This window comes from Scyliorhinus canicula, chromosome 2, assembly GCF_902713615.1.
Source record: "Scyliorhinus canicula chromosome 2, sScyCan1.1, whole genome shotgun sequence".
Lineage (NCBI taxonomy): Eukaryota > Metazoa > Chordata > Chondrichthyes > Carcharhiniformes > Scyliorhinidae > Scyliorhinus > Scyliorhinus canicula.
In genome coordinates, this window is record NC_052147.1 from 51,551,511 (window position 1) to 51,576,294 (window position 24,784).

Consider the following 24,784-nt stretch of genomic DNA (forward strand, 5'->3'; position numbering starts at 1 on the left):
CACATCAGCTGTCGTTACATATTCAATCTTACCAAGGAAACAGTAAATGAAGACAATTAAGAAGTATGTCATACAGTTGATTTGTTATCATTCCAACAGCTATGAGCTACGAATTGACTGCTTGCTGGCATGTGAAGACATAATAGTTTTACAAACCTTTCACTGGCCAAATGCAGGACTGATTAAAACGGCATGTGAACGTGAGTATTATATATTCGACTTCAACCAAGTAAACATTTAAATTTTTCTCCAAATATTTGTTCCTGGTGTTAGGCCCCTTCCTGTTGATTCCCTTTTTCCCTCATTCTTTATTTTTGCTGTTTATCGGTTTGATCCATGGATGCTTAATGGACATACACCTTTAAGATGAGCAGGGGAAGTGAGGAACTCAAAAGCGAACACCAAGGCCAGCCTTTGGACAACAGAACACAGACCTTTCGGCACCCAAATGTTCAGTTGAACTCCGTTCAATTGGTTGGCTGATGGCCAATGGATGGGCTTAAAGGCTGTATTTCGCCTGGTAACAGGAGGTGATTGATCCTGCCCGAGAGGGCTGATTTTTTTCAGAGAACCAGGGAAGGACAGTCTGGTCCCTGGAAAGAAGAGGAAAGAAGTTGCTCTCTCTCTTTCACTCTTGTTTTTCTCCAGGAAAGCTGCACGGCTGCTGTATTTCTGTAACTGCAGAGACCTGAATGAATCTACAATGAAGGTCATTGCAGACAGAAAGCAGAAACCTCAAACTGAAAGCTTAAATTGAAGGAAGGTGTGCTAGAAGACCACCATCTGAAACAATCTTATCCTTTTGCTCACTATTTTAACACCCCTCTTTTCCCCTCTGAGTATGTCTGTCTTGTGTGTGTAGAGGGTGGGGTAAGTTTAAGTGGGTGGGGTTAGGAATTATATAATAGTTAACCTGTTGTATTTGGTGCATATTTAATCATAGCTATTATTAATTAAATTGATTGTGTTTAAATTTTCAAACCTGGTGACTGTAATTATTGGGCAGCCAAGGACCAAAGACTTTGGGCATTTTTCTAAGAATCATTTTTAATTTCAATTGTGTTGCGACTCGGGTCATTGTGGCTGGAATTGACCGTGATATAGCCCAGGAGGCTGTAACACTGGTTTACTAGCACATCACAAAATATGATTTGATAATAGTTAAAATTATGTATATATGTTGCATGTCAGGGTTGTTCAAAGTGCGGATCTAGACCCACCCGGAGCTAAGGGTCATAGGGCGGGATTCTCCCCTACCTGGCGGGGTGGGCCATACCGATGCCGAGGAATGGCGTGAACCACTCCGGCATTGGGCTGCCCGGAAGGTGCGGAATCCTCACGGCGGGTTTGGCGCAGCGTCAGCCGGAGTCAAAGGGCCTCCGCCGGCCGACGTGAGTTGGCGCATGCGCGGGAGCGCCAGCGTGTGCTGGCATTATCCCAGCACATGCGCAGGATGGTTCTTCTCCGTGCCGGCCATGGCAGACCGAGGGAAAGAGTGCCCCCACGGCATAGGCCTGCCCAGGGATCGGTAGGCCCAGATCACGGGCCAGGCCACCGTGGAGGCCCCCCCAAGTTCAGAGCTCCCCACGCCTCCCCCAAAGACTCCGCAGACCGCCCGCAGAGCCAGGTCCCGCCGGTACGGACCTGATGTATTTTCTGCCGGCGGGACACGCCGAAAGCGGGTTACCACTCAGCCCATCGCGGGCCGGTGAATCGCCGGGGGGTGGACGCTGCCAACGCCCCCCGACTGGCGTAGGGCAATTCCTGCCCCCGCTGAAAAACTGGCGCCAGAGAATCGGGAGGCCGGCATCAGGGTAGTGGGGCGAGATTCACACCGTCCCCAGCGATTCTCCGGCCCGGCGGGGTGTCGGACAATCCCGCCCATAGTGTTCTGAATCCATCCGCTAATGCAGAGTCTCCCAATGTCAGAATTTGGAAGCTTGCAGGGAAAACCCTGCCTAAAATGTCAATTCAGTCCTCTAGAGGGAGCAATTATTTGACTTATTTCCTGTAAGCCTTGCAGTTCCCCCTTAACTTACAATTACCAACTCCTGATGGCGGGTCCACTTTGAAAATCATGTGCCCCGAAATGTTTGGTGTATTCCTCAACCTCTTCAAGCCAACATTGCGGCCCAAACGTTCACCGAGATGCAGTCCATCTGTACTTCCATCCTCCTCGACCTGGAGCCCATGTGTTCTGCCCTGATCCAGAACAGTGGTCCGGTAGACGATATCAAGGGGACCATAATCCCCCTCCAGGAGACCCAGCTTGCAGCAAAAAGCGACTGTCATGAAAAGAAGGACACCATCAGAGAATCATTGCCAACTCAGCAAGTGTCAGAGTATCTCAGAGTCCTCAGTATATGAGCACAAATTTGGGCAGGGATTACCTGTGCATAAGTGTGCAATGTATCCATGCTGTCAAATAGCTTGGGCTGGATTCTCCGCCCCGCCACGCCACATTTCTGCCCCGGCCCGCCGGCGGGATTCTCCGTAATGCTGGCCGGTCAATGGGGTGTCCCATTGTGGGGCAGCCCCACGCCGTCGGGAAACCCCCGGGAGCCGGCAAAACGGAGAATCTCGCCACTTGAAAATATTCTGCAGATCTTCTTGCAGTGTAGTCATTGCTGAGGGGCCAGAAGTGTGTGTGTCAGCGACGGCATGGAGGCACATACAGTGGGAGAAATTGGCTTCCATATTGGAGACAACAGTCTCCACAAAGGACTGTAATGGTTATGTCTTCTGGTTAAGGAAACGTGAGCACATCACAATGTCACAACTGACTGTCTGAGAAAATAATGAATATTTGAGAAAACTTCTTTCAATGTCCATTTTGTCTGATTCATGACAACCAGAACAGTTAGTTTGTCAGTTGTCCGTGGGTCAGTTTTAGTGTTGTCAGTATTTATCAATATTGGCAAACTTGGTTCTAATGGGTTTTTTACTCGTTCACGGGATGTGGGTGTCGCTGGCCGGGCCAGTATTTGTTGCCCATCTCTAATTGCCCTTGAACGGAATGGTTTGCTAGGCCATTTCAGAGGGCATTTAAGAGTCAACCACATTGCTGTGCATCTGGAGTCACATGTAGACTTTTTTTAAAAATTTAGAGTACCCAATTATTTTTTCCAATTAAGGGGCAATTTAGTGTGGCCAATCTACCTACCCTGCACATCTTTGGGTTGTGGGGGTGAAACCCACGCAGACATGGGGAGAATGTGCAAACTCCACACGGGCAGTGATCCAAGGCCGGGATTCGAACCCGGGTCCTCAGCGCTGTAGGCAGCAATGCTAACCACTGTGCCACCTCAGTCTTCTTCCTTCATTTCTTTGTTTCCCCGAGGCATGAATGTCCTAGTCACATGTAGACTAGACCAGGTGACAGATTTTCTTTCCTAAATGACATTAGTCAACCAGATGGGTGTTTACACCAATCGACAATGGTTTCACTATCATCATTGGACGTTTTATTCCAGGTATGTATTGAATTCAGAATTTACCAACGGCTGTGGTCGGATTCGAACCCTGGACCTCTGGATTACTCGTCCGGTGACAATATCAGTACGCCATCGACTCCCCACTTTGAAGTTGAATAAACTTGCATCAAATAATTGAATTGTATTTAAGCTAATTTGAAGTCAAGATTTTAACATCACTACCTTCAGATTGATGTCTGCTTCATTTCCAAGAACCAATTATGGCTCTCTCACACTGATATCAGGGGTGGAATTCTCTGAGCCTCCGCTCTAAAATTGCGCTTGGCGGAGGGGCGGAGAATGGGCGTCAGACCTGGGATCGGGTCCAACGCTGCTCCTGTGATTCTCTGGTCCCCGGAGAATCGCCACCAATCGGGTGTGTGCAGTCAACACGGCGCCGGTCGGGGGCCATTGAACGAGGGCCCCGCGGTGATTCTCCAAGTGCAGCTGGCCAAGTTCCCGCCGGCCTGGTTCTCTCATGGTTCCACCTGGCGGGCACTCGGCATGGCAGCTGCAGACTCAGTCCGCGGCCGCCCTGTTGGGGGGCGGGGGGATCATTCACCGGGGGGCCTCCAGTACGGCCAGGCTATTGATCAGGGGCCACCGATTCGCGGGCACGCGCGATCTGGGGGGGGGCTATCTTCTTGGTGCTGGTCCACGGTGTGGGTTGGCCATGTCTCGCAGGGCGGCCGACACAGGCCACTGCCATGCGCATATGCGGACCCCGACCGGAAGTGCAGGGCCGGAGCTGCGAGCCGCACTCCCCGGTCGGGGCCATGCTAGCCCCCTGCAAATCAGAGAATCACCGTGAACTTACTCCAGGTACGTCCAGAGTGATTCCGCGCGTGCCTTTTCGCGGGCATGGGGACATAGCCCCATGATTGGAGATTCTCGCACCTGTTTTTTGTTCTCCTCACCTCAGTCTTCTTCCTTCACTTCTTTGTTTCCTCGAGGCATGAATGTCCTTGTCCCTAATGAATGCAGGTTCACAATTGTTGGTGTCTCTCCAGTATCTCTCATTAGTAACTATCCTTCACGTGTGACCCTGGACAGTGAACCTTTACAGATGGGAAGACATCATAGGCATAAAGAACAGATATCAGTGGAGGTGATTAGAGCATCCCATGCGTAACGGCCCTGACGCACACATTGTCCAGGCCCCATGTCCTGCCTATTCTCGCCCTCCCCCGCATCCTCCTCGTCAGACATAGCGTGGCATTCATTCTCCTCCTCCAGTACGTCGCCCCTCTGCTGCGTGATGTTGTGGAGAATGCAGCAGGCCACCACAATGCGGGCCATACTGTAGGGGCCCCCCAAAGCAGTCCAGGCACCTGAACCGCATCTTCAAGATGCTGAAGCACCGCTCAATCACACCCTAGTTGCTGCATGATCTCCGCATCAGTCAATGGATTCTGGATAGGCATCATCAGCCGCAACCACAGTGGATAACCCCTGTCACCCAGGAGACAACCCGCCAGCTGGGGGTATGTGTCAAAGAGACCGGAAGCCGTTGAGTGCGGCAGATGAAGGCACACTGCCCAGGTATTGGACGTAAATGTGCATGATGCGCATCTGATGGTCACACACCAGCTGCATGTTCATCAGGTGCATCCCATCGATCACCCCATGGACCCGGGGCATCTCGGCGATGGTGGTGAACCCAACTGCCCGGTTGTCCTGGTGGGCTCAGTCCATATTGAAATGGATGTATTGTGCCGACTGGGCATATAGGACCTCAGTGATAATGCGGATGCACCTGTGCACCGAGCTCTGTGAGACTCCGGACAAGTCCCCACTTGACGCCTGGAAAGACCCCGTGGCGTAGAAGTTCAGGGTGACCATCACCATGACAGCCACCGGGAACGGGTGTCCTTCCTCATTCCCCCGCAATGCAGGTGCATCATATCTGGCAGATATGTTGCACTGTCCCCCTGCTCAGCCGGAGTCTTTGATGGCATTCCTGGGCCGGCAGGTCCTCGAATGACAGGCGCTCGTACAACCGCAGTGCATCCCCCAGGGCTGCAGCGAATCGGAGGGAGGCCACCATTGCTGATTGTATTCCAATTTGCATTGTCTGCAGGGGGTGAAAGGCCGACATGTTAGCATGGTGCATACATAGTGGCACAGACCCTGAAGGTGGTGGCACAGTCATGGGTGATGTGGCGCAGTGTCAGATGAAGCTGGTCAACTTACTGTGCTCCATGGTGCGAGCATGCCTACCCTGGTTGAGACAGCAGTGTGTCTCGAGGACTGGCAGCAGCAGGTGTCGGGGGAGCCTCAGGGACAGCTCCGCTCACACCCCTATCATTATGGAGTAGCCCCGGGGGCTCATTGGGCAGCCTGAGGGCTGAAGATGTGATGGGGTCCGTGTCAGTAACCCCCACAGGGGACACTCCCAAAGTGCCAGGGGAAATTCCCAGGCATGTCCTTACCACCCAAGAGCTATACTTTCCTATGTGCCCCTGGCATGGTCATGGCTGGGTGGGAAGATACAGTAAGGCCATTAGTGTCATGACACCAGCTAATGAGAAGGTGATGCAAGCAAATGAGGCTTGCACCCCACCTGAGCATGAACCTGATCACGTCGGGAGGGAGGCTTGGAGGTTCACAAACTGAAATCTCATTGGCAAAAATGCTGTTTTTGGCCTCTCATGAGGTTTAACAGCCATTGCATAATTTATAGCCATTGTCAACAGGGCTGTTAGATCGAGCCCAAGATGTGTCGACAGGGGGAAAGAATGGAAAAAATGATAAACAGCTGACACCTAAAAATAAAATGGAGGAAGAAAACAACGAAAATAGAAAAGGAAAACAAAATGGGACCAAGATTAAGGTCTGATATTGTTGAACTCAACATTGAGTTTGGAAGGCTTGTGTTCCCATATCCTTTCTTCTTTCACTTGCTTCATTATCACTCCCTTTTATCTTGCACCATATTTAATCACTCCTGTCTTCAAACCTATTGTAGGCTTTCCTTTGAGTTCTTCCCCCTCATCCCCTTCCTCCACTTTCACTTACTTAAAGCCTATTAATAGTTACTTAGTAGTACAGAACTGGAGTATTGCGAAAAGAAAATGCTCTCAAAGCATTGAAGCATGCAGTATAAATTGTTGTTCCCTTCGAAATGTTGTGTTCTTGTACCTGACCTGCTGAGTGCAAGACCAAAAGCTTTGACAGTACGTTTATTTTTTAAGCAATAAAACCTCTAACTTTTCCAACGTTTCCCAGTTCTTATGAAAGTCAACTCTATATCTCTTTCCACAGATGCCATCTGCCCTGCTGAGTATTTATACCATTTTATTATAGCAAAACTGCTCCTTTCACACCACTGTGGCACTCTCTATCTGGTAAAAGCATGTGCATTCTCAATTGCCTGACAGTCACACCTTATCACTTACAAGTCATCTGTTCGCTTAACTGTCTTCTTTGAAGAGCTCAGGACAGAATTACTGAGAAGAAAGGCATCCAGGCAGTTTCCAGCAAATCTGACATTGATGTGAAGGATTCTTTGCACCTGCTCACATACAGTCTGGACATTCTGTTACGGAAGTTGAGGGAATTACCTGTAGATGCACACAATGTTATGAACTTGCCACTTATTGGCAAGCCCTGAGTTTATCATGCTTACAGCCATTGAGTGTCTTTCTGCGGTGAAATCACAGCCTGTGGATAATGCTGCAGGGGTTTAAGGTCAGAGTTATCACATGTCATGCTCTGCATACCAGTTTTGAAAACTTTCATTCTAGTTAGAGAAACACAAAAGTCTTCCTTTACAGCACTTAGCAGCTCCACCACTTCCTCATCATCAAAGAAAAGTGCACTCATGCCACCGGCCCTCCATTTTGACATGATGACGATTTAATTCAACCATTAATCCTTCATGACACTTAAAATCAAAAATGAGGTCTGCTGGCAATACAAACTGCTCTCTTGGGCTTCGCACAGCAAGTTTCAGGATTCATTTTGCTTCCGTTAACAATGCTTCTTCTACAACCTTTCCCAAAACCTCGGAAATGTAAGTCCGTTTAGATGGCCATAAGGATTTATGCCCAGCAGCAGTGCTGTGATTTCTTCTGCCTTCAACACTGCAGCCAATTAGAGGCCTCAACATTTGCCAACAGAAGTTTCCCTTCATGGGCATCTCTGACGAGGCCAGCATTTATTGCCCTTGAGAAGGTAATGGTGAGCCATCTGTTTGCACGTCACGGTCTACCTGCTCTAGGTCCATCAACCACCCCCGCTGCTGACAGGATGGGAGTTCCAGAATTCTGAACCAGCGACAATAAAGGAACAGAGATTAAATCCCAAATCAGGATAGTGTGTGACTCAGAGAGGAACGTGAAATTGGTGGCCATGAGTTCTTCTGCTCTTGTCCTTCTAACTGGTAAAGGTCACAGGTTTGGAAGATGCTGTCGAAGGAACTTTGACAAGTAGCTACAGTGCATCTTGTAGATCACAGGATAGTTATAGCACAGGAAGAGCCCATTCAGCTCACAGTGTCAAGTTTAACATGACCTCCATGCTGGTGTCTCTATGCCCCTATTAGTAAAGTTTAGTATGCTGTATACTTTACCAACCATGTTCTCAACCTGTTCTGCTGCCTTCAATGACTTATACACATAGACACCCAGGTCCCTCTGCTCCTGTATCGCTTTAGAATTGTATCCTTTATTTCATATCATCTCTCCACATTCATTCCACCAAATAATTCACTTCACACTTTTCTGCATTAAACTTCATCTGCCATTTGCCTGTCCATCCACCAACCTGTCTATGTCCTTTTGAATTTCTATTATATCCTCCTCAGCATTCACAATCCTTACAAGTTTCGCATCACCTTAAAATGTTGAATATTTACCCTGTACACCAACATTCTAGGTCATTAATATACATCAGGAAGATCAAGGGTCCTAACACTGAACCCTGGGGAGCCCCACTACAGACCTTGCTCCAGTCCAAAATAAACCATTAACCATTACTCTCTGTTGCCTATCACTCAGTCAATTTCACATCCATGCCCCCATTGAAACTTTTATTCCATGAGTTACAACGCTACTCACAAGTATGGTGCGTGACACTTTATCAAATGTACTTTGGAAGTCCACATGCACCACATCAACAGCACTGCCTTTATCAACCCTCTCCATTACCTCATTAAAACATTCCAGCAAGGTGATACACACTGCAGCCATTGTGTATCAGTGGTGGAAGGAGTGGATGTTTAAGGCGATGGATGGGGTGCCAATCGAGCGGGCTGCTTTGTCCTGGATGGTGTCCAGTTTCTTGAGTGTTTTTGGAGCTGCACTCAAGCAAGCAAATGGGAAATATTCCATCATACACCCAATTGTTCCGTATAGATGGTGGGCCGGCTTTGGAGAGTCAGAGGTGAGTTACTCACCATGGAATTCCGAGCCTCTGACCTTCTGTTGTAGCCACAGTATTTCTAATCAATAGTAATGCCCCTTTCCACTGAATGTTGACATTGGGGATTCTGTGAAGGTAACGCCAAGGAGGTGATGGCTAGATTCTCTCCTGTCATCGCCTGGCACTTGTGTGGCACAAATGTTCTCTGCCACTTGTCAGCCCAGGCATGAATGTTGTTCAGGCTCTGACGCATCAATGCCTCCAAACATTGAAGGACGTGCCAGGAGCTACCCTGTCATCACAAAGTCTCAGGTTTCCATTTCCAGATGATTCAGCACGCCTGGGTTCAATCCCAGTAAAATGCCCCCTGATGATTCTCTTTCGTGTTTGCTTGATTGTTTTTCGATATTATTTTAAGAGCCAGAGGAAGAATTTAAATGCATCATTCAAGTAAAAGGTAAATTGACTGATTAGTACCAGCCTCTGCAATGTTCCAAGGTCAAAGGTGTGGAAACATCCAGAATATAAAGTCCCCACTTCTGTAATGTTGTGTTCCTGAGCCCGATGAAGGGTATGCACATCTTACACGCCCTACATTTTATTTAGTCCAATTGTAAATATCCAAGATACATTTCCCAACAGATTATTGCTACGTTACCTCTCATCTGTGTACTTAAGCTGACCTACTGGGCTGAGAATTATCATTCTAGGCTCCAGCCAGGAAAAACCTGTTTGAATGTCTTTGCTCCTTGACCAACTAATGTTTTCGCTATCCTGTTCAGGGAAGAGTTTTGCATCTGTTCTGGTAGATGCATATACAGAGCTGTCTCTCAGGAGTTAGGGCGTTCAATGTTTTGACCACCTGAGCTCTTTGCAAACCTGCTTCACCAAACAGCGGCATAATGACCCCACGGTCATGGAGCAAGAATATCACCTCCAGCTGGTCTCAATCTGCTTCACTCCAAAATCAGATCAATGCCTGACTTCTGATTTTACACAGCCTGTTTCGTTTTCAGTTTGAAAATGAAGTAGCTCCATAACAGCATAACGCGTGCACTCTAAGGTTTCTTGGAGCCAATGGATCTATTAAAAAGAACTCTCCTGAATTAGAATTATGGTGTATAGTTGCATGAAATATGATTTTCCACACGTTCTGATTTTATGCAGATCTTCTATCTTCTTCAAGACTGCCCCAATTCTGTCAACTGATTCTGAAAATTGGAAACTTCCTCAACTACGTACGTATAAAACGTGAATGTTACAAGATTCATTCATTTTCGCAGTACCTTTCAAGACACGTTTTCACAGCGAGTAATCACATTTATTAACTACTCAGGAAATATACACCGAACATTCACGTTTGGATTTTCCAATTATTGACAAAGAAAAAGCCAATCAACTTCCCGTTTTCAAAATTCCTGATCAATCAGTTTTAAATAACACACTGACGCCGAAGTTCCCAACTTCCTCACTGCCATACAAGTGTGCGGTGAGTGAAGAGGAAGCAAGCAACCTGGGGCGAGTGAGCATTTAGACACACCGTCCCAGATTTCCCACGGACCCAAACTGGAACTTTATTCAAACTTGATGAAACCTGAAATAAGCATTTGTCCCACATGTACAGGCACTTTATGTGAGCACATCCCCTTTATTTGGACCTCTAGGCTATAAATTCCCGTGATCCAATTTGACTTTCTTCCTGTTCTGCGGCAAAGTTGCATTTGCAGCGAGGTGTAATTATTCAAATAAGCCCGAGTGGTAATTTGGGATCAATGCACCACTCCAGAGGGGCTACACTTGCACAGGTAACAGAACTTGTGATGCAATGTTGCAAAAAGATACTTTACACAAGAGTGTGCCCGAATGTGGCAAAGACTGAGGATGTAATTTTCTGCAAAAAAATGAAATGTTTGGTGCGAAAATAAGTTTGATTCCCGCTGGGCCCAACGGCATGATCTGGACCGCAATTTTCAGACACTTTGAGAAAAAAGTTTCCCCGCATGAAAAACGCCATGCCCGATTTGCCCACCTCGGGGTCAGCTGGGCACTGCATTGAAGGGGGAGCTGCATTTAAACAGCCCCACAGCACTTGCTGTCATTCAAGCCACGAGGATGGTAGCGAGGAAACCAGCTCCTCGATTCAAGGAGGGGCCCTCACCTGTATGCTGGAGGAGAGGTGGGCAACAATATACCCTCAGTCTGGCAAGGTTATGAATTACACCTGGGAGACGGTTGGCTACTGGTCAATGCCAGTGCCCTGACCAAGAGGATGGGGGCCAAAAAAAGATGAACGACCTGTTCCAATCCGCCAGGTTAAGTGCTCCCTATCTCCTCTTTGCCCTTCTGTCACCCCCTGGAATGTCAACTAGATTCCACATGCTGTCACCTTGAAGGGTCCCAGCACCCCACCTCCCATCAGCTTCCTCACATACCCCAGCACTCCTCAACAGAACCCCACCCTATCCAACATTGCAGAGACCGGCACCTTGTTGAGAAAACTTAGCAGGCAAGCTTCTGAGTCACTGTTTGGTGATCATCACGCAGCTTCTGATGCACATCAGGTGGATTCAGAGATGTCCCAGGATCGGACAGTCAAAGGTCTTCTGAATCCTAAGACTCAGCTGTGCCCCAGCCAGGTGCTGTGCCTCTGAACACCTTCATCCCTCTTGAGATGCAAAGGCAGAACTGGACATACCAGGAGAGGCTGTCAGTAACACTCCTGCGACTGCAAGGCTGAATGGAGGCGTCCCAAAGCCTTCTGGGGCAGGAAATGTTGCTGGGGATCTGTGGCAACCTGACCAACAACACAAGGGTGGCATCCACAATGGAAAGCCTGGGCCAAGGGATCAAATCCCTGATAGGCGAAATCCGGAGAATAGCTCAGTCACGAAGGACCATGGCTGAGGCCATCAACTGTATGGTTCAGACAATGACGACCCTCCTGGTCTGGAAGCACCAAATGATGATGAGACTTCTGGAACTCAGTCCAGCTGCCCTTCCATCCCGTGGAATAACCCAGTGGCCCACGAGCACTCGGAGGGAGACGGACCCGCTGGAGCACATCCCAGGGCCTTCCATCCAGGAGACCCTGGGAGTGACCAGGCCTTCTGAATTCCCCCTTCCTGAGATTGGTGAAACTCAGGCGCAGCGGGCAGAACAGGCTAAACACCAGTGCCACCCAAATGTAGGGTGGGACCTTCTAAGTCCCAGCCCTTCAGGTGACACCAGTCAAGGACATCGCTGGCAACAGGACATGGAAGGCAGCAGGCTGCCTCCACCCGTGAAATGCATTCTGGGAGCACACCTAGATGTAGTGTGAGGGAACGCAAGGTTAACAAATTGTAGGGGTACAGCATGAGCACAGGTGAAGTTAGGCGCAGGTAGTTGGGAGGCATTGTCACTTGTTAAATTTGGAAATGTCACTGAATTAAATATTATTGTTCTTCACCGCCTTGGCGCCTCACAATCTGTAACCCACCTCCCAGCGGCATAGCGTTTCTCCACTGTTCTCATTGGACCTCCATGCCCGCCAGACGATTAGGCCTTCTCAGAGTGAATGTTTCATTCGCAGTGATAGGGCTCAGGTATGGTTCAGTAAACCCTTGCTGCTAATCTCCCTCTAGAATCAAGGGACAAAGGAATGTAGGGCAGAACCTCATTCAGACATGAGGCAGGGAGTCAGCGTGCTGGCAGCGGACAGACAGGAGTCAGACACAAGCACCAGCTGAGAAACATCATGCACCATTCCTCACTGTGAGTTGTCATCATCCTCCTGCATTGACTGGGCAGCAAGCACTCAATGACTCCTCTGCCACAGCACCCTAGTTATTGAGATGGTTATGGGGCAGCACGGTAGCATGGTGGTTAGCATAAATGCTTCACAGCTCCAGGGTCCCAGGTTCGATTCCCGGCTGGGTCACTGTCTGTGCGGAGTCTGCACGTCCTCCCCGTGTATGCGTGGGTTTCCTCCGGGTGCTCCGGTTTCCTCCCACAGTCCAAAGATGTGCGGGTTAGGTGGATTGGCCATGCTAAATTGCCCGTAGTGTCCTAAAAAGTAAGGTTAAGGGGGGGTTGTTGGGTTACGGGTATAGGGTGGATACGTGGGTTTGAGTAGGGTGATCATTGCTCGGCACAACATCGAGGGCCGAAGGGCCTGTTCTGTGCTGTACTGTTCTATGTTCTATGTTCTAGATCTCAGCCACCTTCACCCCAAGGTCGCAGAGGGGTCATAATGTCCTGGGGGTGGGGTCACATTGTTTACAATGAACTAGTCCTCCTCCATCAAGTGGGAGTTGTGGAGAGCATCTTGAGCTCTCCTGCCCATGTACACCCTCGACTCCGCCTGACCTCCATCTTCTGGATCCTCAGCAGGCTCTTCCTCGACAACCTCCTGCACATCCTCCTCATCCAAGGGCACGTGCTGCTCCTCATGGTCATCTTCAGGAAGGTCTTCGCCCGCTGCAGAGCCAGGTTGTCTAGGGCATAGCAGACCACAACAATGCAGGAGACCCTCTTGGGGCTCTTTTGGAGGCCCACTGGACTTATCGAGGCAGCGAAAACAAATCTTTAGCATGCGGATGCACTGCTCGATTACAGATCAAATCGCACTATGAGCATCATTGTACCTGACCACCGCACTGGCATCATCAGCCATGACCTGAGGGGAGATCCCTTGTCCCCACCGAGCCAGCCCTGCAGCCTGGCGTGTTCCTTGAAGATTCCAGGGATCTGCGACTGGGTGAGAATGTAGTTCCCATGCACTATTCGTGGAAAATGGGCACACTTGTGCATGAAGCATGTCTGATGGTCACACACCAGCTGCACATTGAGGGAGTGGAACCCTTTCCTGTTTATGAAGGGGAATTCTTGGTGCCACGATGCATGGAGAACGACATGGGTGCAGTCAATCGTCCTCTGCAGACCTGCTATATTTCCAAAGCCCATAATCCTCTCATCCTGTTGGACCTGGTCTAAGTCAAAATGTACGAAGTCCAGGGGCCTGGTGAAGGTGTATTTATGGACAAGTGCCTGTGGTATTCCACACAGGTCGTCTGTGGAGCCATGGAAGCATTAGAGGTTTAGAGCTGCCATGACCTTCACAATCACATCCTCTGCCGCCTAGTTCACCAGGATGTGGCACAGGTACCACACAGTTTCCCTTGTGAGGTCCTACGGTACATGTTGTACCACAGCACCACGAATCCTTGATCTCCTTTGGCGCCTTCCTGCCCCCTGCACGGCTGGTGCAGCCTTCAGCCCCAGTGGCTCCCCTCTGGCCCCCTGGCCTCCTTCTGCCTTGTTTTCCCTTGGTGCTGCTGCACCTTGCTGCTGCAGTCTGTGCTTCTCCAGCGCAGTTATCAGTAAAATGGCCAGCTCCACTGGCTCCAACACAATATCGCTCGGAGTTCAAGTGAAGATTGAGAAAGAGAGAGAGTAAGGTTGGTGTCACAGCTGCCTACCATTGTCATAATATCCACTCAAGTATATCATGAGATGCAGACAGGCAGTGATTGACACACAGGATAACCAATGAACACACACGACACAGAACAACCAATCACCAGACAGGACACCATCGCTATAAAGCCCACAGGGCATTAAGACTCTCCCTCTCTCACAGGACACGGCTAGGGAGATAGTCACAGTGCACAGGCCAATGAACATCATCACCATGTGGTAGAGAGCTAGTCTGGTCAAGTCAGTAGGAGGATATCAGTTAGGTTAATAGAGTGTCAACCCACAGCAGATTATGTACAGCAATCAACAGGTTCAGTAAAACAGTGTAGGACCATCTCCTTTGTCGGAAGCCTGTTTCTCGTTTTACTGCATCCAATTGCAGTCGATGGTAAACCAGCACAGATAACACATCAATCATCAATACCTCCCCTGACCCATTGTCCTTCCGGATCTGGAAGCAGCCGATGTCAGACCTACATGGCGACAACCGCTCACTCGCAGTTCAGGTGTCCACCCATCTCCAGAACAGAACTGGCCCCAGCCTATGCCCTTGTCCACTTAAGGTTCACATCTGGCCTCCCATCTGGTTCTCCCTTCATTATGTTCTCTACCACTGGGAGTCCTGACAGGAGGATTATATGCTTACTCATCCTGAATGGCCAGGGTCAACTGGACGGTGATGTCCGCCTTGGGGGCTAATAGATCCTGATTGGTAGGCATCGATGTCCAGCAGAGAAGCAGGTCCAGTGCCTCCTGATGCCCTGCCAGCAAGTACTGAGCCCTCAAACCTGAGCATTCATCCCATTGCTTGATTTTGAACTATTTTAAGGTTCTAACAAATTAAACTAAATCAACAAACTGAGGGACAAATTGAAAGTGGCCGCTCCTTAAAGAATAGGGCCCTAAACAAGAAGTAAATTAAACTTAAAAACATCAAACCAAAAGGTGATTAAATGGGTCAGTAATGCACCCCAGACCATGCGGTGCCCACCAGGCTCGGAAGGCCTCGATAGTGCCCGTGGACACCGCATGCTCCCTGTCCAGGGACACCTGGCCGCAAATGAACGGAAGAGGGGCAGACAGTCAGGCTGGATGGCCACCTCAGTCGCCCACTGCCTGGACCTGTTCATGGCAAGGTTCGTCAAGACCAGGAGCAGGTCCACGAGGAGGTCCTCATCGATCTCCGCCCCACTCTGCACCGGGTGTCCCTTGGCAACCTGACATTGTTAAGGTTTAACTCCTGATGGCCAATTAGTTTGATGAGCATGAGTCTCAGAACATATAATAAAAAGTGAATGTAAAAACACAACATTGTATTTTCCACAATAAAGAAATGTCCCTGGAGAATGGGGTGGTGGGGCTTACGGAGCACGTGAGGTGGGGGGTGGGGTGAGATGAGAGTCAAGGAGCCGGGCCTAATGGGTTGGGTGGATGAGACCCAAAAGAGAAGGCAACACGGTAGCCACCCTGGGGGTGGGACGGTGAGAGAGATGGGGGGAGCTTAGTTGTCCATGAGGCCTAAGTATTGAGGCATGACTCACACAGCTCCAAAAGCTCATTTAACCAACACTGACAGGAGACTTACACAGCACTAAAAGCTCACTTAAACAACACAGCCAGCAGACCTCAGGACCACACACACCAACCACGACCCACAACGTGCGAGTGTAGCCTTATGCCCCCTGATAGCTGCCCTCCCCTTTCTCTCACTTCCGACTGCCCCTGCCCTCCAAGCTCCCAATCCCTCCCTCCCACAAAACCCCTAAGCCCCACCAGATATCCCGGACCACCCCCCTGTCTCCAGAGATAGCCAATGGTCTCTGTCCCCTTGGACTCCCTGGTGCGACGTGGAGACAGTGGGCGAGTTGCTCCATCCCGCCTCAGATTTCTGGTGCGGCACGCCATCAGGATTCTCCATTTCGCCAACTGGTCAATGGGGTTTCCCATTGTGGGGCAGCCCCACGCTGTCTGGAAACCCCCAAGCTGCCGACAAAATGGAAATTCCCGACGGCGGAGAATTCAGCCCAGTGATGCTCACCTCCTTCCTGGATGTAGGCGAGCATGACACCTGGTTCCCATTTTAAAAAGCGGTAGTAATATGTGTCAGTGTAACACCACGCCTAGTCAGTGGGAAGATTCAACGAGGGCTGGAGATGTGGCGTTAACCCCGCTAAGTATACAATAATAGTTTGAATTCATGCAAATCAGGTTCACACCCTTCCTGGGCATGAACGCTGATCGCTTCATCGGGGAAGGCCTGGGAAGATCGTGATCACAAATCGCGCCAGTGCAAATTCCGTTTTTGGCGTCTCGCAAGATTTAGCAGCCATGACGGGATTTGCACCTGCGGCTAACGCGACCACTAAATCCCACCTTAATTTTCCCTAAAACATAGTGGGTTTACAGAAACATGAAAGTAAGAATGGAGCAAAAGAAAAGACTGACATTTATATCACATCTTTCACAACCTCAGGAAATCCCAAAGTGTTTTACAGGCAATGAAGTAATTTTGAATTGTAGTCAATGTTGTAATATAGGAAACGTAAAGTTGCTTTCTTTTGTCGTGGAATGCATTGTCAATTGAGTTCACCACATTTTTTTTCTGGTATCAGGGGAGTGCCACAGGAAATGCAGATGGGTTCAAAATAAACCTTCTGGTTAAACTGAAAGAGACTAAAGCAAACCAGCCACAAGTCACACTGCTGCATTATGCTGTGGAGGTACAGTAGCATTCCATGTTGTGAATCAGATATGTGAGATGATTTGTAGAACAAGTGTTATATTGCCATTCTCACTTGATTCCTTACAACAGGAGGTTGAAAAATCTTATCCAGACCTTCTGAATCTACCTGATGACCTCAAATCAGTATCAGAAGCAGAAAGGTAAGAATTCTAGGTTGTAACCAATAACCACAATCAATACACTGGACTTTGCTTGAACTGCGCAGAGTATGCATTTGAGATCCAGCCAGAAGAGTCTTAAGAGACCTCTGCCCCTCACGTCTGATATCTGCTGACTCCATCCACCAATATGCAACTCTCCCCCCCCCCACCCCCCACCTCAATGTCTGACTACCACCCCACCCCCATGATGTCTGACTTCTCCCCCCCCCCCCACATCCCATTCACTTACCTTGGACACATCACATCAACAATCAGCCGCCTACCAGGAGATGTACAAAAGTAGCTCAGGGTAATTTTCCATCCCTCCCTTTGAAGAAATGCCTGGCTTCCAATCTGTGCTGCTCATAATGTTAAATAATTAACCAGGGGGAAATCATGGGTGTAGATCTGTGTCCTATTCTCTCTTGGGACAAAGCACTGCAACTTTGTCGTCAACAAAATGTTAATTTTCAAATTTAAATTTCATCTGTAAATATTTCACATTACATTGGGTTCACTTTATTCATGTGCGCATTATTGTCATGAGGCACTAAATATACAGGCACGCCTCATGGTTGACAGGAACTGATGGTTACGGGGAGTTAGGGAAGTTTCTTTATTGTCGTATTTTTACATTAACTCTTTATTTAAAGTTCATATTAATGTCCAGTGTTATACTTGCCACTCTATGGGACACGGCTGAACTTGCAGGTTCAGCTGGCCCTCCCTTCTCTACATTGCAAAGGACATTGTCCGGGATACTTCAGAGGGAATAACTGAAATGCTGTAGGTGAACTCAAAGCTATCAACCAACAGCCTGAGATGGATCCACACATAGACAGCCCTGACACTGCCCCTTTGATCATTTACTTTCTTACCTTGACTGCCTGTTCTCACCACTCACCACCATGCCAAGGATGCCAGGCCCTTCCCATTCCTCCATGCCACCATCATCACCCTCTTCCACCCCCCCCAAATGGATCTTTCTTCCATTCCCCCAGACCCCGAATCCCTTCCACACCACCGACTCGCCCTTGTCAATCTGAGCCCGTGTGCAAGCTGCCGTTCTCCCGCAGCCCTCCGCCGACCTCAGACACAACAGTATAAAGCCCACTGTGGCATGTTACCTTTAAACAAACATGAAGCAGGTGCCATGAGATTTTCATGCCCTGCTGACGTTATCATGAAGATAGATGATTACAACAATGTTTGTTTAAAAAAAACATTTTTTTTAATGTTTCCAATCAAGGGGCAATTTAGGGTGGCCAATCCACCTATCCTGCACATCTTTGGGTTGTGGGGATGGGACTCACGCAGACACAGGGAGAATGTGCAAACTCTACACGGACAGTGACCCAGGGCCGGGATCGAACCCGGGTCCTCAGTTGCATGAGGCAGCAGTGCTAACCACTGTGCCACCGTGCTGCACCTCGACAATATTTCAATATAATGCCTATTCATAGCATGTAAATGTGTTACAAGTAGGAACCTCCACGGGGCAGCATGAGGCCCAACCCATCACTAAAGTGCCGCTGAGTTAATCTCTAAATTTGAACCCACCAAGGGGAAAGTGAAATTTCAGCTCCTACCTAATTAAGAGTGCCTGCAACATTTCCCACATTCCCTGCCCACTTAGCAGGAAAAAGATGTGGCTTGCACAGCACAGACAGATCTTTGTAACATCTGACTGGTTTCTCTGCAGTATTAAACTTGCCTCAATCCAGTCTGAAGCAAGCAGCCTTTCACAGCGCTTGAAGAGAATCAGCGAGGATATTGAGTCATCTGCAGATGATGTGAAATTACAATTCAGAAATTCAATTCTGGTAAGCGATTATCTTGCACGAAGTTATCTTTCTCAAAGTCACATTTGTAATGCTCCACTATTAACAAGAGTTAATTGGCAGCAAGGTCTTACCAAATCTGAGGAGCTGAAGGATCTTCTGAAGGCTGTAGAGTGCAAAAGAAACCAGGTGGCTGAATATTTCTGTGAAAATCAACATGCGTTTTCACTGGATGAATTTTTCGTCACAATGAAAACATTCCGAGAACTCTTCGTGCAAGCAAGAAAGGTAATATGTTATCAAAATTGTAATACAATCTAAATATAATCACAAAACGTGACCAATGGCTTATTTTCCTTAGAACAATTCATTTGCCACACTTAAGTAACTCTTTGCAATTCTAAATATAGGATAATAAAGAAAGAAAAAAACAAACAGAAAAAGTGAAGAGAAGAGAACAACAACTTGCAATGCAAGAAGCAAACAGGAAAAATGAACCAAATGATTACATCAGTAAGTTTAGAGACAGGCGTCCAGCTTAGTATTAGCAAGTCTATTCATGGAGCATAACATGTAGTCATGTTTTATTCTGAAAAAACATAAAACTTTTAGGCCCGCGGTTAGCAACTTTTAACCTCACTGCTTTTTAAGGATGTCAAAATAAGGAAGAAAAAAATGTGTGCCCGTCTCTGCGAGTCCATATCTGGATCCAGGGGCTGGATTCTCCGACTTTGAGACTATGTCCCAGGTCGGCGTGGGAACGGTGGCGTTTTACGACAGAAAAAATGGCGTAAAACGGCCACCAACCCTCCATTTGGCTGGGGGCTAGCATCAAGGCAGCGTAGAGCACCCGGCTCTCGCTGCCAAGACGGCCCGGAGAATTGCCAAGCCCATGGCCATGCATGCGCGCAGCGGCAGCCTGCAGCCACCATGCCATGCAACATGGCGCCGGCCCCTCGCGGACCCAACCTGCAAAATAATGCCCCCCCCCCTTTGGGCAGCCCGGATCACACCCCAGCAGTGCCCCCTGTCCATGGCAAAGCCCCTCTGCCCCCCTGCCCAGATCGGCCCTCCCCCGACTGTGGCAGCGCTGGACTGAGTCCGCTGTCGCCACGCCAAGCTCCCGACGGATGAGACCACACGGGACCGATGTCATCGGGAACTCGGCCGGTCGGGCCGGAGCATTGGGGTGGGCCACCGGCAATGTCCGAGTACGCCGCTTTGGAGGGGGCGGGGCATCACGAAAGCGGCGCCATCCAAGATTCGGTCATGAAAGGGGATTCTCCGGCCGATTGCCGAACTCGGCAAACGGAGAATCCCGCCTCTGAGCTGTGATTTTAGCATTTTAATGTGAGAAAGTGTCCCTGTTTTACTGATGGACTGCAACATTTGTTGACAATAAATATCAGCATTGGCATTTGGGCAGACACAGTTTAAATGAAGACGGAAGAAAAGACAGAGACGTTGGACATGCCAGTTAGTTCAGGAATGCAGAGATTGGATTGTACAGATGAAATGGTCATCAGTGCGGGAAAGGAGCACAGCTAGGTAAAAAGTCGGTCCCAACCTGACCAACTTTAAATAAGGCTGCCCCTCAACACAACCGTAATGAGCAGAGAGTGGGACATCTACCCATCAGTCGGAGGCAGTCCCGCCCTCAATAGCTGCCAGCCAGTCAGATTGGCCAGCGCCTCTTGCAGTTCCGGCAACACCAGAAGTCAGGAATGGGAATTTCAGGATGGTCAGGAGGCCCTAGGAAGATGATCGTGGAAGACAGAGGCAGATAGGTCCCAGGCTTATAGGGCAAGGACAGATCAACCATCCTTTGGAAGAGGGCGAGGGTGGCACCACTTTCCCACCATTTCACCAATATGGGTGAAAAAACTGCCTTCTCACTCTCACCCATCTTCCACTGTCCAATCTATTACATGGGCGTTAATTGATTACTTCAGGGCCTCAACTAAGGGTTGGTGGGCACCCCTTATCAACCCCATATTATGAGGATTGGATCAGGAGTTGATGGGAAGACTGTGGGCCAGCCACCAACTAAAATGCCCCTGCAGGAAGGTGGGGGTGGGAACATAAAAAAAACAACCCTATATTACACTATGCCACCAGATATGTGTAGGCAGACAAATTATTATTTAAGGCACAATTAAATCTCTAGTTGGCCAATAGATCTAAAAGTAACATAGCTTCATGCCCAGCTTGCGGGGGATAGCCCTTGGCCCTAAGCAAACAATACCTCACTTGCTGTAAAACTAATGGCCAGAATTCTCCAGCCGCAACCCACCCCCACCCATGCGTTTCACAGCATAGTGTAGAGTGGCCTCAATGGGAATTCCCATTGACAAGCGGCAGGAACAGAGAATCCCGCCGCCAGCGAATGTGGTGCTGTCGGGAAACATACTGTTGGGGACGGGAGAATGCAGCCATATATAGCCAACTCCATTCTTTCAATCAGAAAACCTTTATCGATGTTATATTTCATGGCAGTAATTCTGTCACAATAGTTTGCCTCATGCTTATCGAAAAACACAAACATTTGGATAAGTCTTTTTTCAGGATAATGTAATTAAATTTTGGATGGCATTTCTTGACTTACATAGAACATAGAACATACAGTGCAGAAAGAGGCCCCCATCGAGTCTGCACCAACCCACTTAAGTCCTCACTTCCTCCCTATCCACATAACCCAATAACCTTCCTACCATTTTGGACACTAAGGGCAATTTAGCACGGCCAATCCACCTAACCTGCAAAACTTTGGACTGAAACCGACTTTGGAGGAAACCGGAGCACCCAGAGGAAACCCACGCAGACACAGGGAGAAAGTGCAGACTCCGCACAGACAGTGACCCAGCAGAAAATCGAACCTGGGACTATGGGACCCTGGCTCTGTGAAGCCACAATGCTAGCCAGTTGTGCTACCGTGCTTATTCTTGCTTTTTACAACATTTAAGCTGGAAGCCTAAGCCATAGATGATATAAAGCCTGAAATTAAGGATACAAGTTTGACATTCTTGTGTAATAATTTGCACTTCCTTTGCTTTTCGATTCATAAAATCATTTGCAGAACAAGAGACGAACAATATTGTTGAGGAACTTCTAATTGATATAAAGAAAGGTTTTCACCTGAAAAGGGACTCGATAACCAGATGCAAAACAGAACTTGCTCCAAAATCTCCTGCTAAGGAAAGATTCAAAGATCAAGGAGAACATGGTAAGACGGACTCTGTTTTTATGTCACACATCATTGCAGAAAACTGCAAAGTACATCCATATGGAATCTTTTTCAATCTTATATGTAATTAAACCAAATAGTTTCACTTTGTATATTGGATAATATACCAAAATATACATGTGCATACCTAGAAAAGGAAAGTACAGAATTCTTGCTTCTTATTTTGTACTCCTTTGATAATGTTATCATGTTCAGGGAATTACTAGCTGGCTGTTTCTGCAGATGATCCCTTCCTGTGGTCCTCAGCCACATTGGGCTAAATTTAATTACCATGGTGATGGCTCCATCCATCAGCCAGAGAGCAGGTGATAACCATACTGCAGGTATTCCAGGTTATATCCCAATGAGGCACCCTCCTGCTTGCCGCTGGGGTTCCCTGGCCTTTGGAGGTGAAGGTTCCCCTTCCAAGAGCTGCTGGCCAATCAGGGAGTCGCCAGCTCTTCAATACCACCAGGCAGTGCCAACAGGAGCAATGGCCGCTGCTGGGATAGTGGGCGTGGGATGAGGGGAAGTGTTGGGAGGCCTAAAGGAGAGGAATGTGGGGCAGCTTCATCAGGACATGTCAGGCAGCCCCAGTGAGGTGGGAGGGGGGCCTGGGGAATAGGGGTCGATGTGGAGGGTGCCTTACAAGGGACAGAGGATACACAATCAGGGGGACACTTCTGAGCGGGCAGGCAGGTTGTCAGGTCAAATACGAGCGGCTGCGGGATGAAGTCCATAAGCAGCTCTTAATTGGCCACCAATGGCCTCAGTTGACCTAGGTCAGGCCCCTGCTGATATAATACAGCAGAGTCAGGAAGGCGATAGGTTCTCCATCCTGTGCCTTTCCACCCAATTAAACAGCACTTCCCACACCACCTCCCAGTCTGATCCCGATGGAAGGCACTAAATTCCTCCCGATGTGTATTCAGACTCCCCTGTTCTTTATTGACCTGTGACTGGCTATCCTGATGCATCGGGGTCTGTTGGGATAAAATGCTGCACATAATTTCTCGAGCCTCTGTTCTTTCCTTGCCCAGAATCATAGGCTGCATCCTACTAGGCCCTCATCTTTTCTTTGCCTTCAACTTAATTAGTTTCTTAAAATGTTCCTTCTTTGCAAGGGCACATGAGTTAGCTCACAATCAGAATTCACATTCTTTTTGATAATCTTCTCTTTAGCAAAACTCAATGTAAAATTAATATGTTCCTCCTCTTTGGTCATCATCTAAAAGTTGGCAGTTCTCTCTTCTAACACACTTAGATTTTAATACTTATTCTTCAATGGTTTACTTGTAAAATACCTCACTGTTTCTTTTGATGCCCTTTTGAACTACCTCTTAGATTTCTTTACCCAGACATACTGGTTATAGACACAACACCCTCTGACCAAGTCTCAGAGCACCATTGCACAAGCGGATCCACACATGCAATTCATGAGATAGCAACATCAACTTTCTTCTGCTTTTCTCCCACATAAAGGGGCAAAAACAGATGCAATGCAGAATAATGACTACTGGACCTTTGCTCCTGCTTGCTTCTGATAAGTAGTGTGCCCAAACGTCCTTAATACTTTCACGTAACAATACCTGATTTTACCTGAGGAAGACACAGCAATGAAACTTCCGTGCAAATAAGTACTTTATGCACAGATTTTCTTTTATACCACTGGATGCAGTACAATGTCAAAATGTGGGACGACTGCTTCCTGAGCAATTGCACAGCTGCTTTCTCTATTATAGAACAAATTGGTATTGTTATGAGGACTGCGCCCATTCCATATGAAGAGGCTTCAACTTCATTATTAGTCCTATTCTGGGGTCATAATGGACCAGTATATTTGAGGACAGCAGTTGCTGTTTTACATTTGCAAAGGCTTCAACCTGCGGTGCCAGCCATGACCACCTTTGATGTTTTTCAGTAACATGTGCAAGATTGACAACAAGGTGGCCACATTTGGAATGAATTTCCCATTGTAATTTATCAGGCCTAAACATGATTTTGGACATGATTCTCCAATTGGCCAGCCGCATGTTTCTCGGCTGCGGGACGTTCACTGGCGGCCGGAGTTTATCTTCCCACCTCTTGTCAATGGGATTGCCCGTTGTGGCCACCCCACACCACCGTGAAACCCGTTGGCAGGGGCGCGCTGCCAGCAGGTAAATGGAATTGTAACGGCCGGAGAATTCCAACGTTCAACTTGAGTTGTATTTCATGGGGTTGGCACTCCCTTGATGGCCTTGACTTCATCCTCAATGGGGTGCAGGTCTTGCTTATCTACCGGGTACCCTGTACCCTAGGTAGATCACTTCATCAGCTGGAATACACATTTCTCTCTCTTGAGACGTATGCCTGTGTTGGAAAATTGCCTCAAGGCCTCCTCCATGTTTGTCGGCTGCTCTTGTTCATACGTCGTTTAGATATACTGCCACCCTAGGCAACCCTTAGAGAATATTTTCCATGTGTTGTGGGTCCAAGAATGAGAACCCCAATTTTTTATGATATTTCGGACGAGGACCCAACTTTTTACTTTCGGAAACTGTGAGGAAATGTTACTGCACCACAGGAGTGAAATCACTGACCAGCAGGAATATTTTCTGGTG

The 24,784-nt window shown here is 48.2% G+C and overlaps 1 protein-coding gene across 1 annotated transcript in view; it reads left to right on the forward strand.

Moving 5' to 3' along the window:
• LOC119962247 (inverted formin-2-like) overlaps nt 1-24,784 on the forward strand; it is a 123,474-nt gene that overhangs the window by 90,981 nt on the left and 7,709 nt on the right. Inside the window, exons 14-21 of the mRNA XM_038790236.1 lie at nt 100-200; nt 10,005-10,075; nt 16,907-17,014; nt 17,107-17,177; nt 18,880-19,000; nt 19,082-19,246; nt 19,369-19,471; nt 22,035-22,181. Of these exons, the coding sequence (XP_038646164.1) occupies nt 100-200; nt 10,005-10,075; nt 16,907-17,014; nt 17,107-17,177; nt 18,880-19,000; nt 19,082-19,246; nt 19,369-19,471; nt 22,035-22,181 (887 nt within the window). The remainder of the gene's footprint in view (nt 1-99; nt 201-10,004; nt 10,076-16,906; nt 17,015-17,106; nt 17,178-18,879; nt 19,001-19,081; nt 19,247-19,368; nt 19,472-22,034; nt 22,182-24,784) is intronic.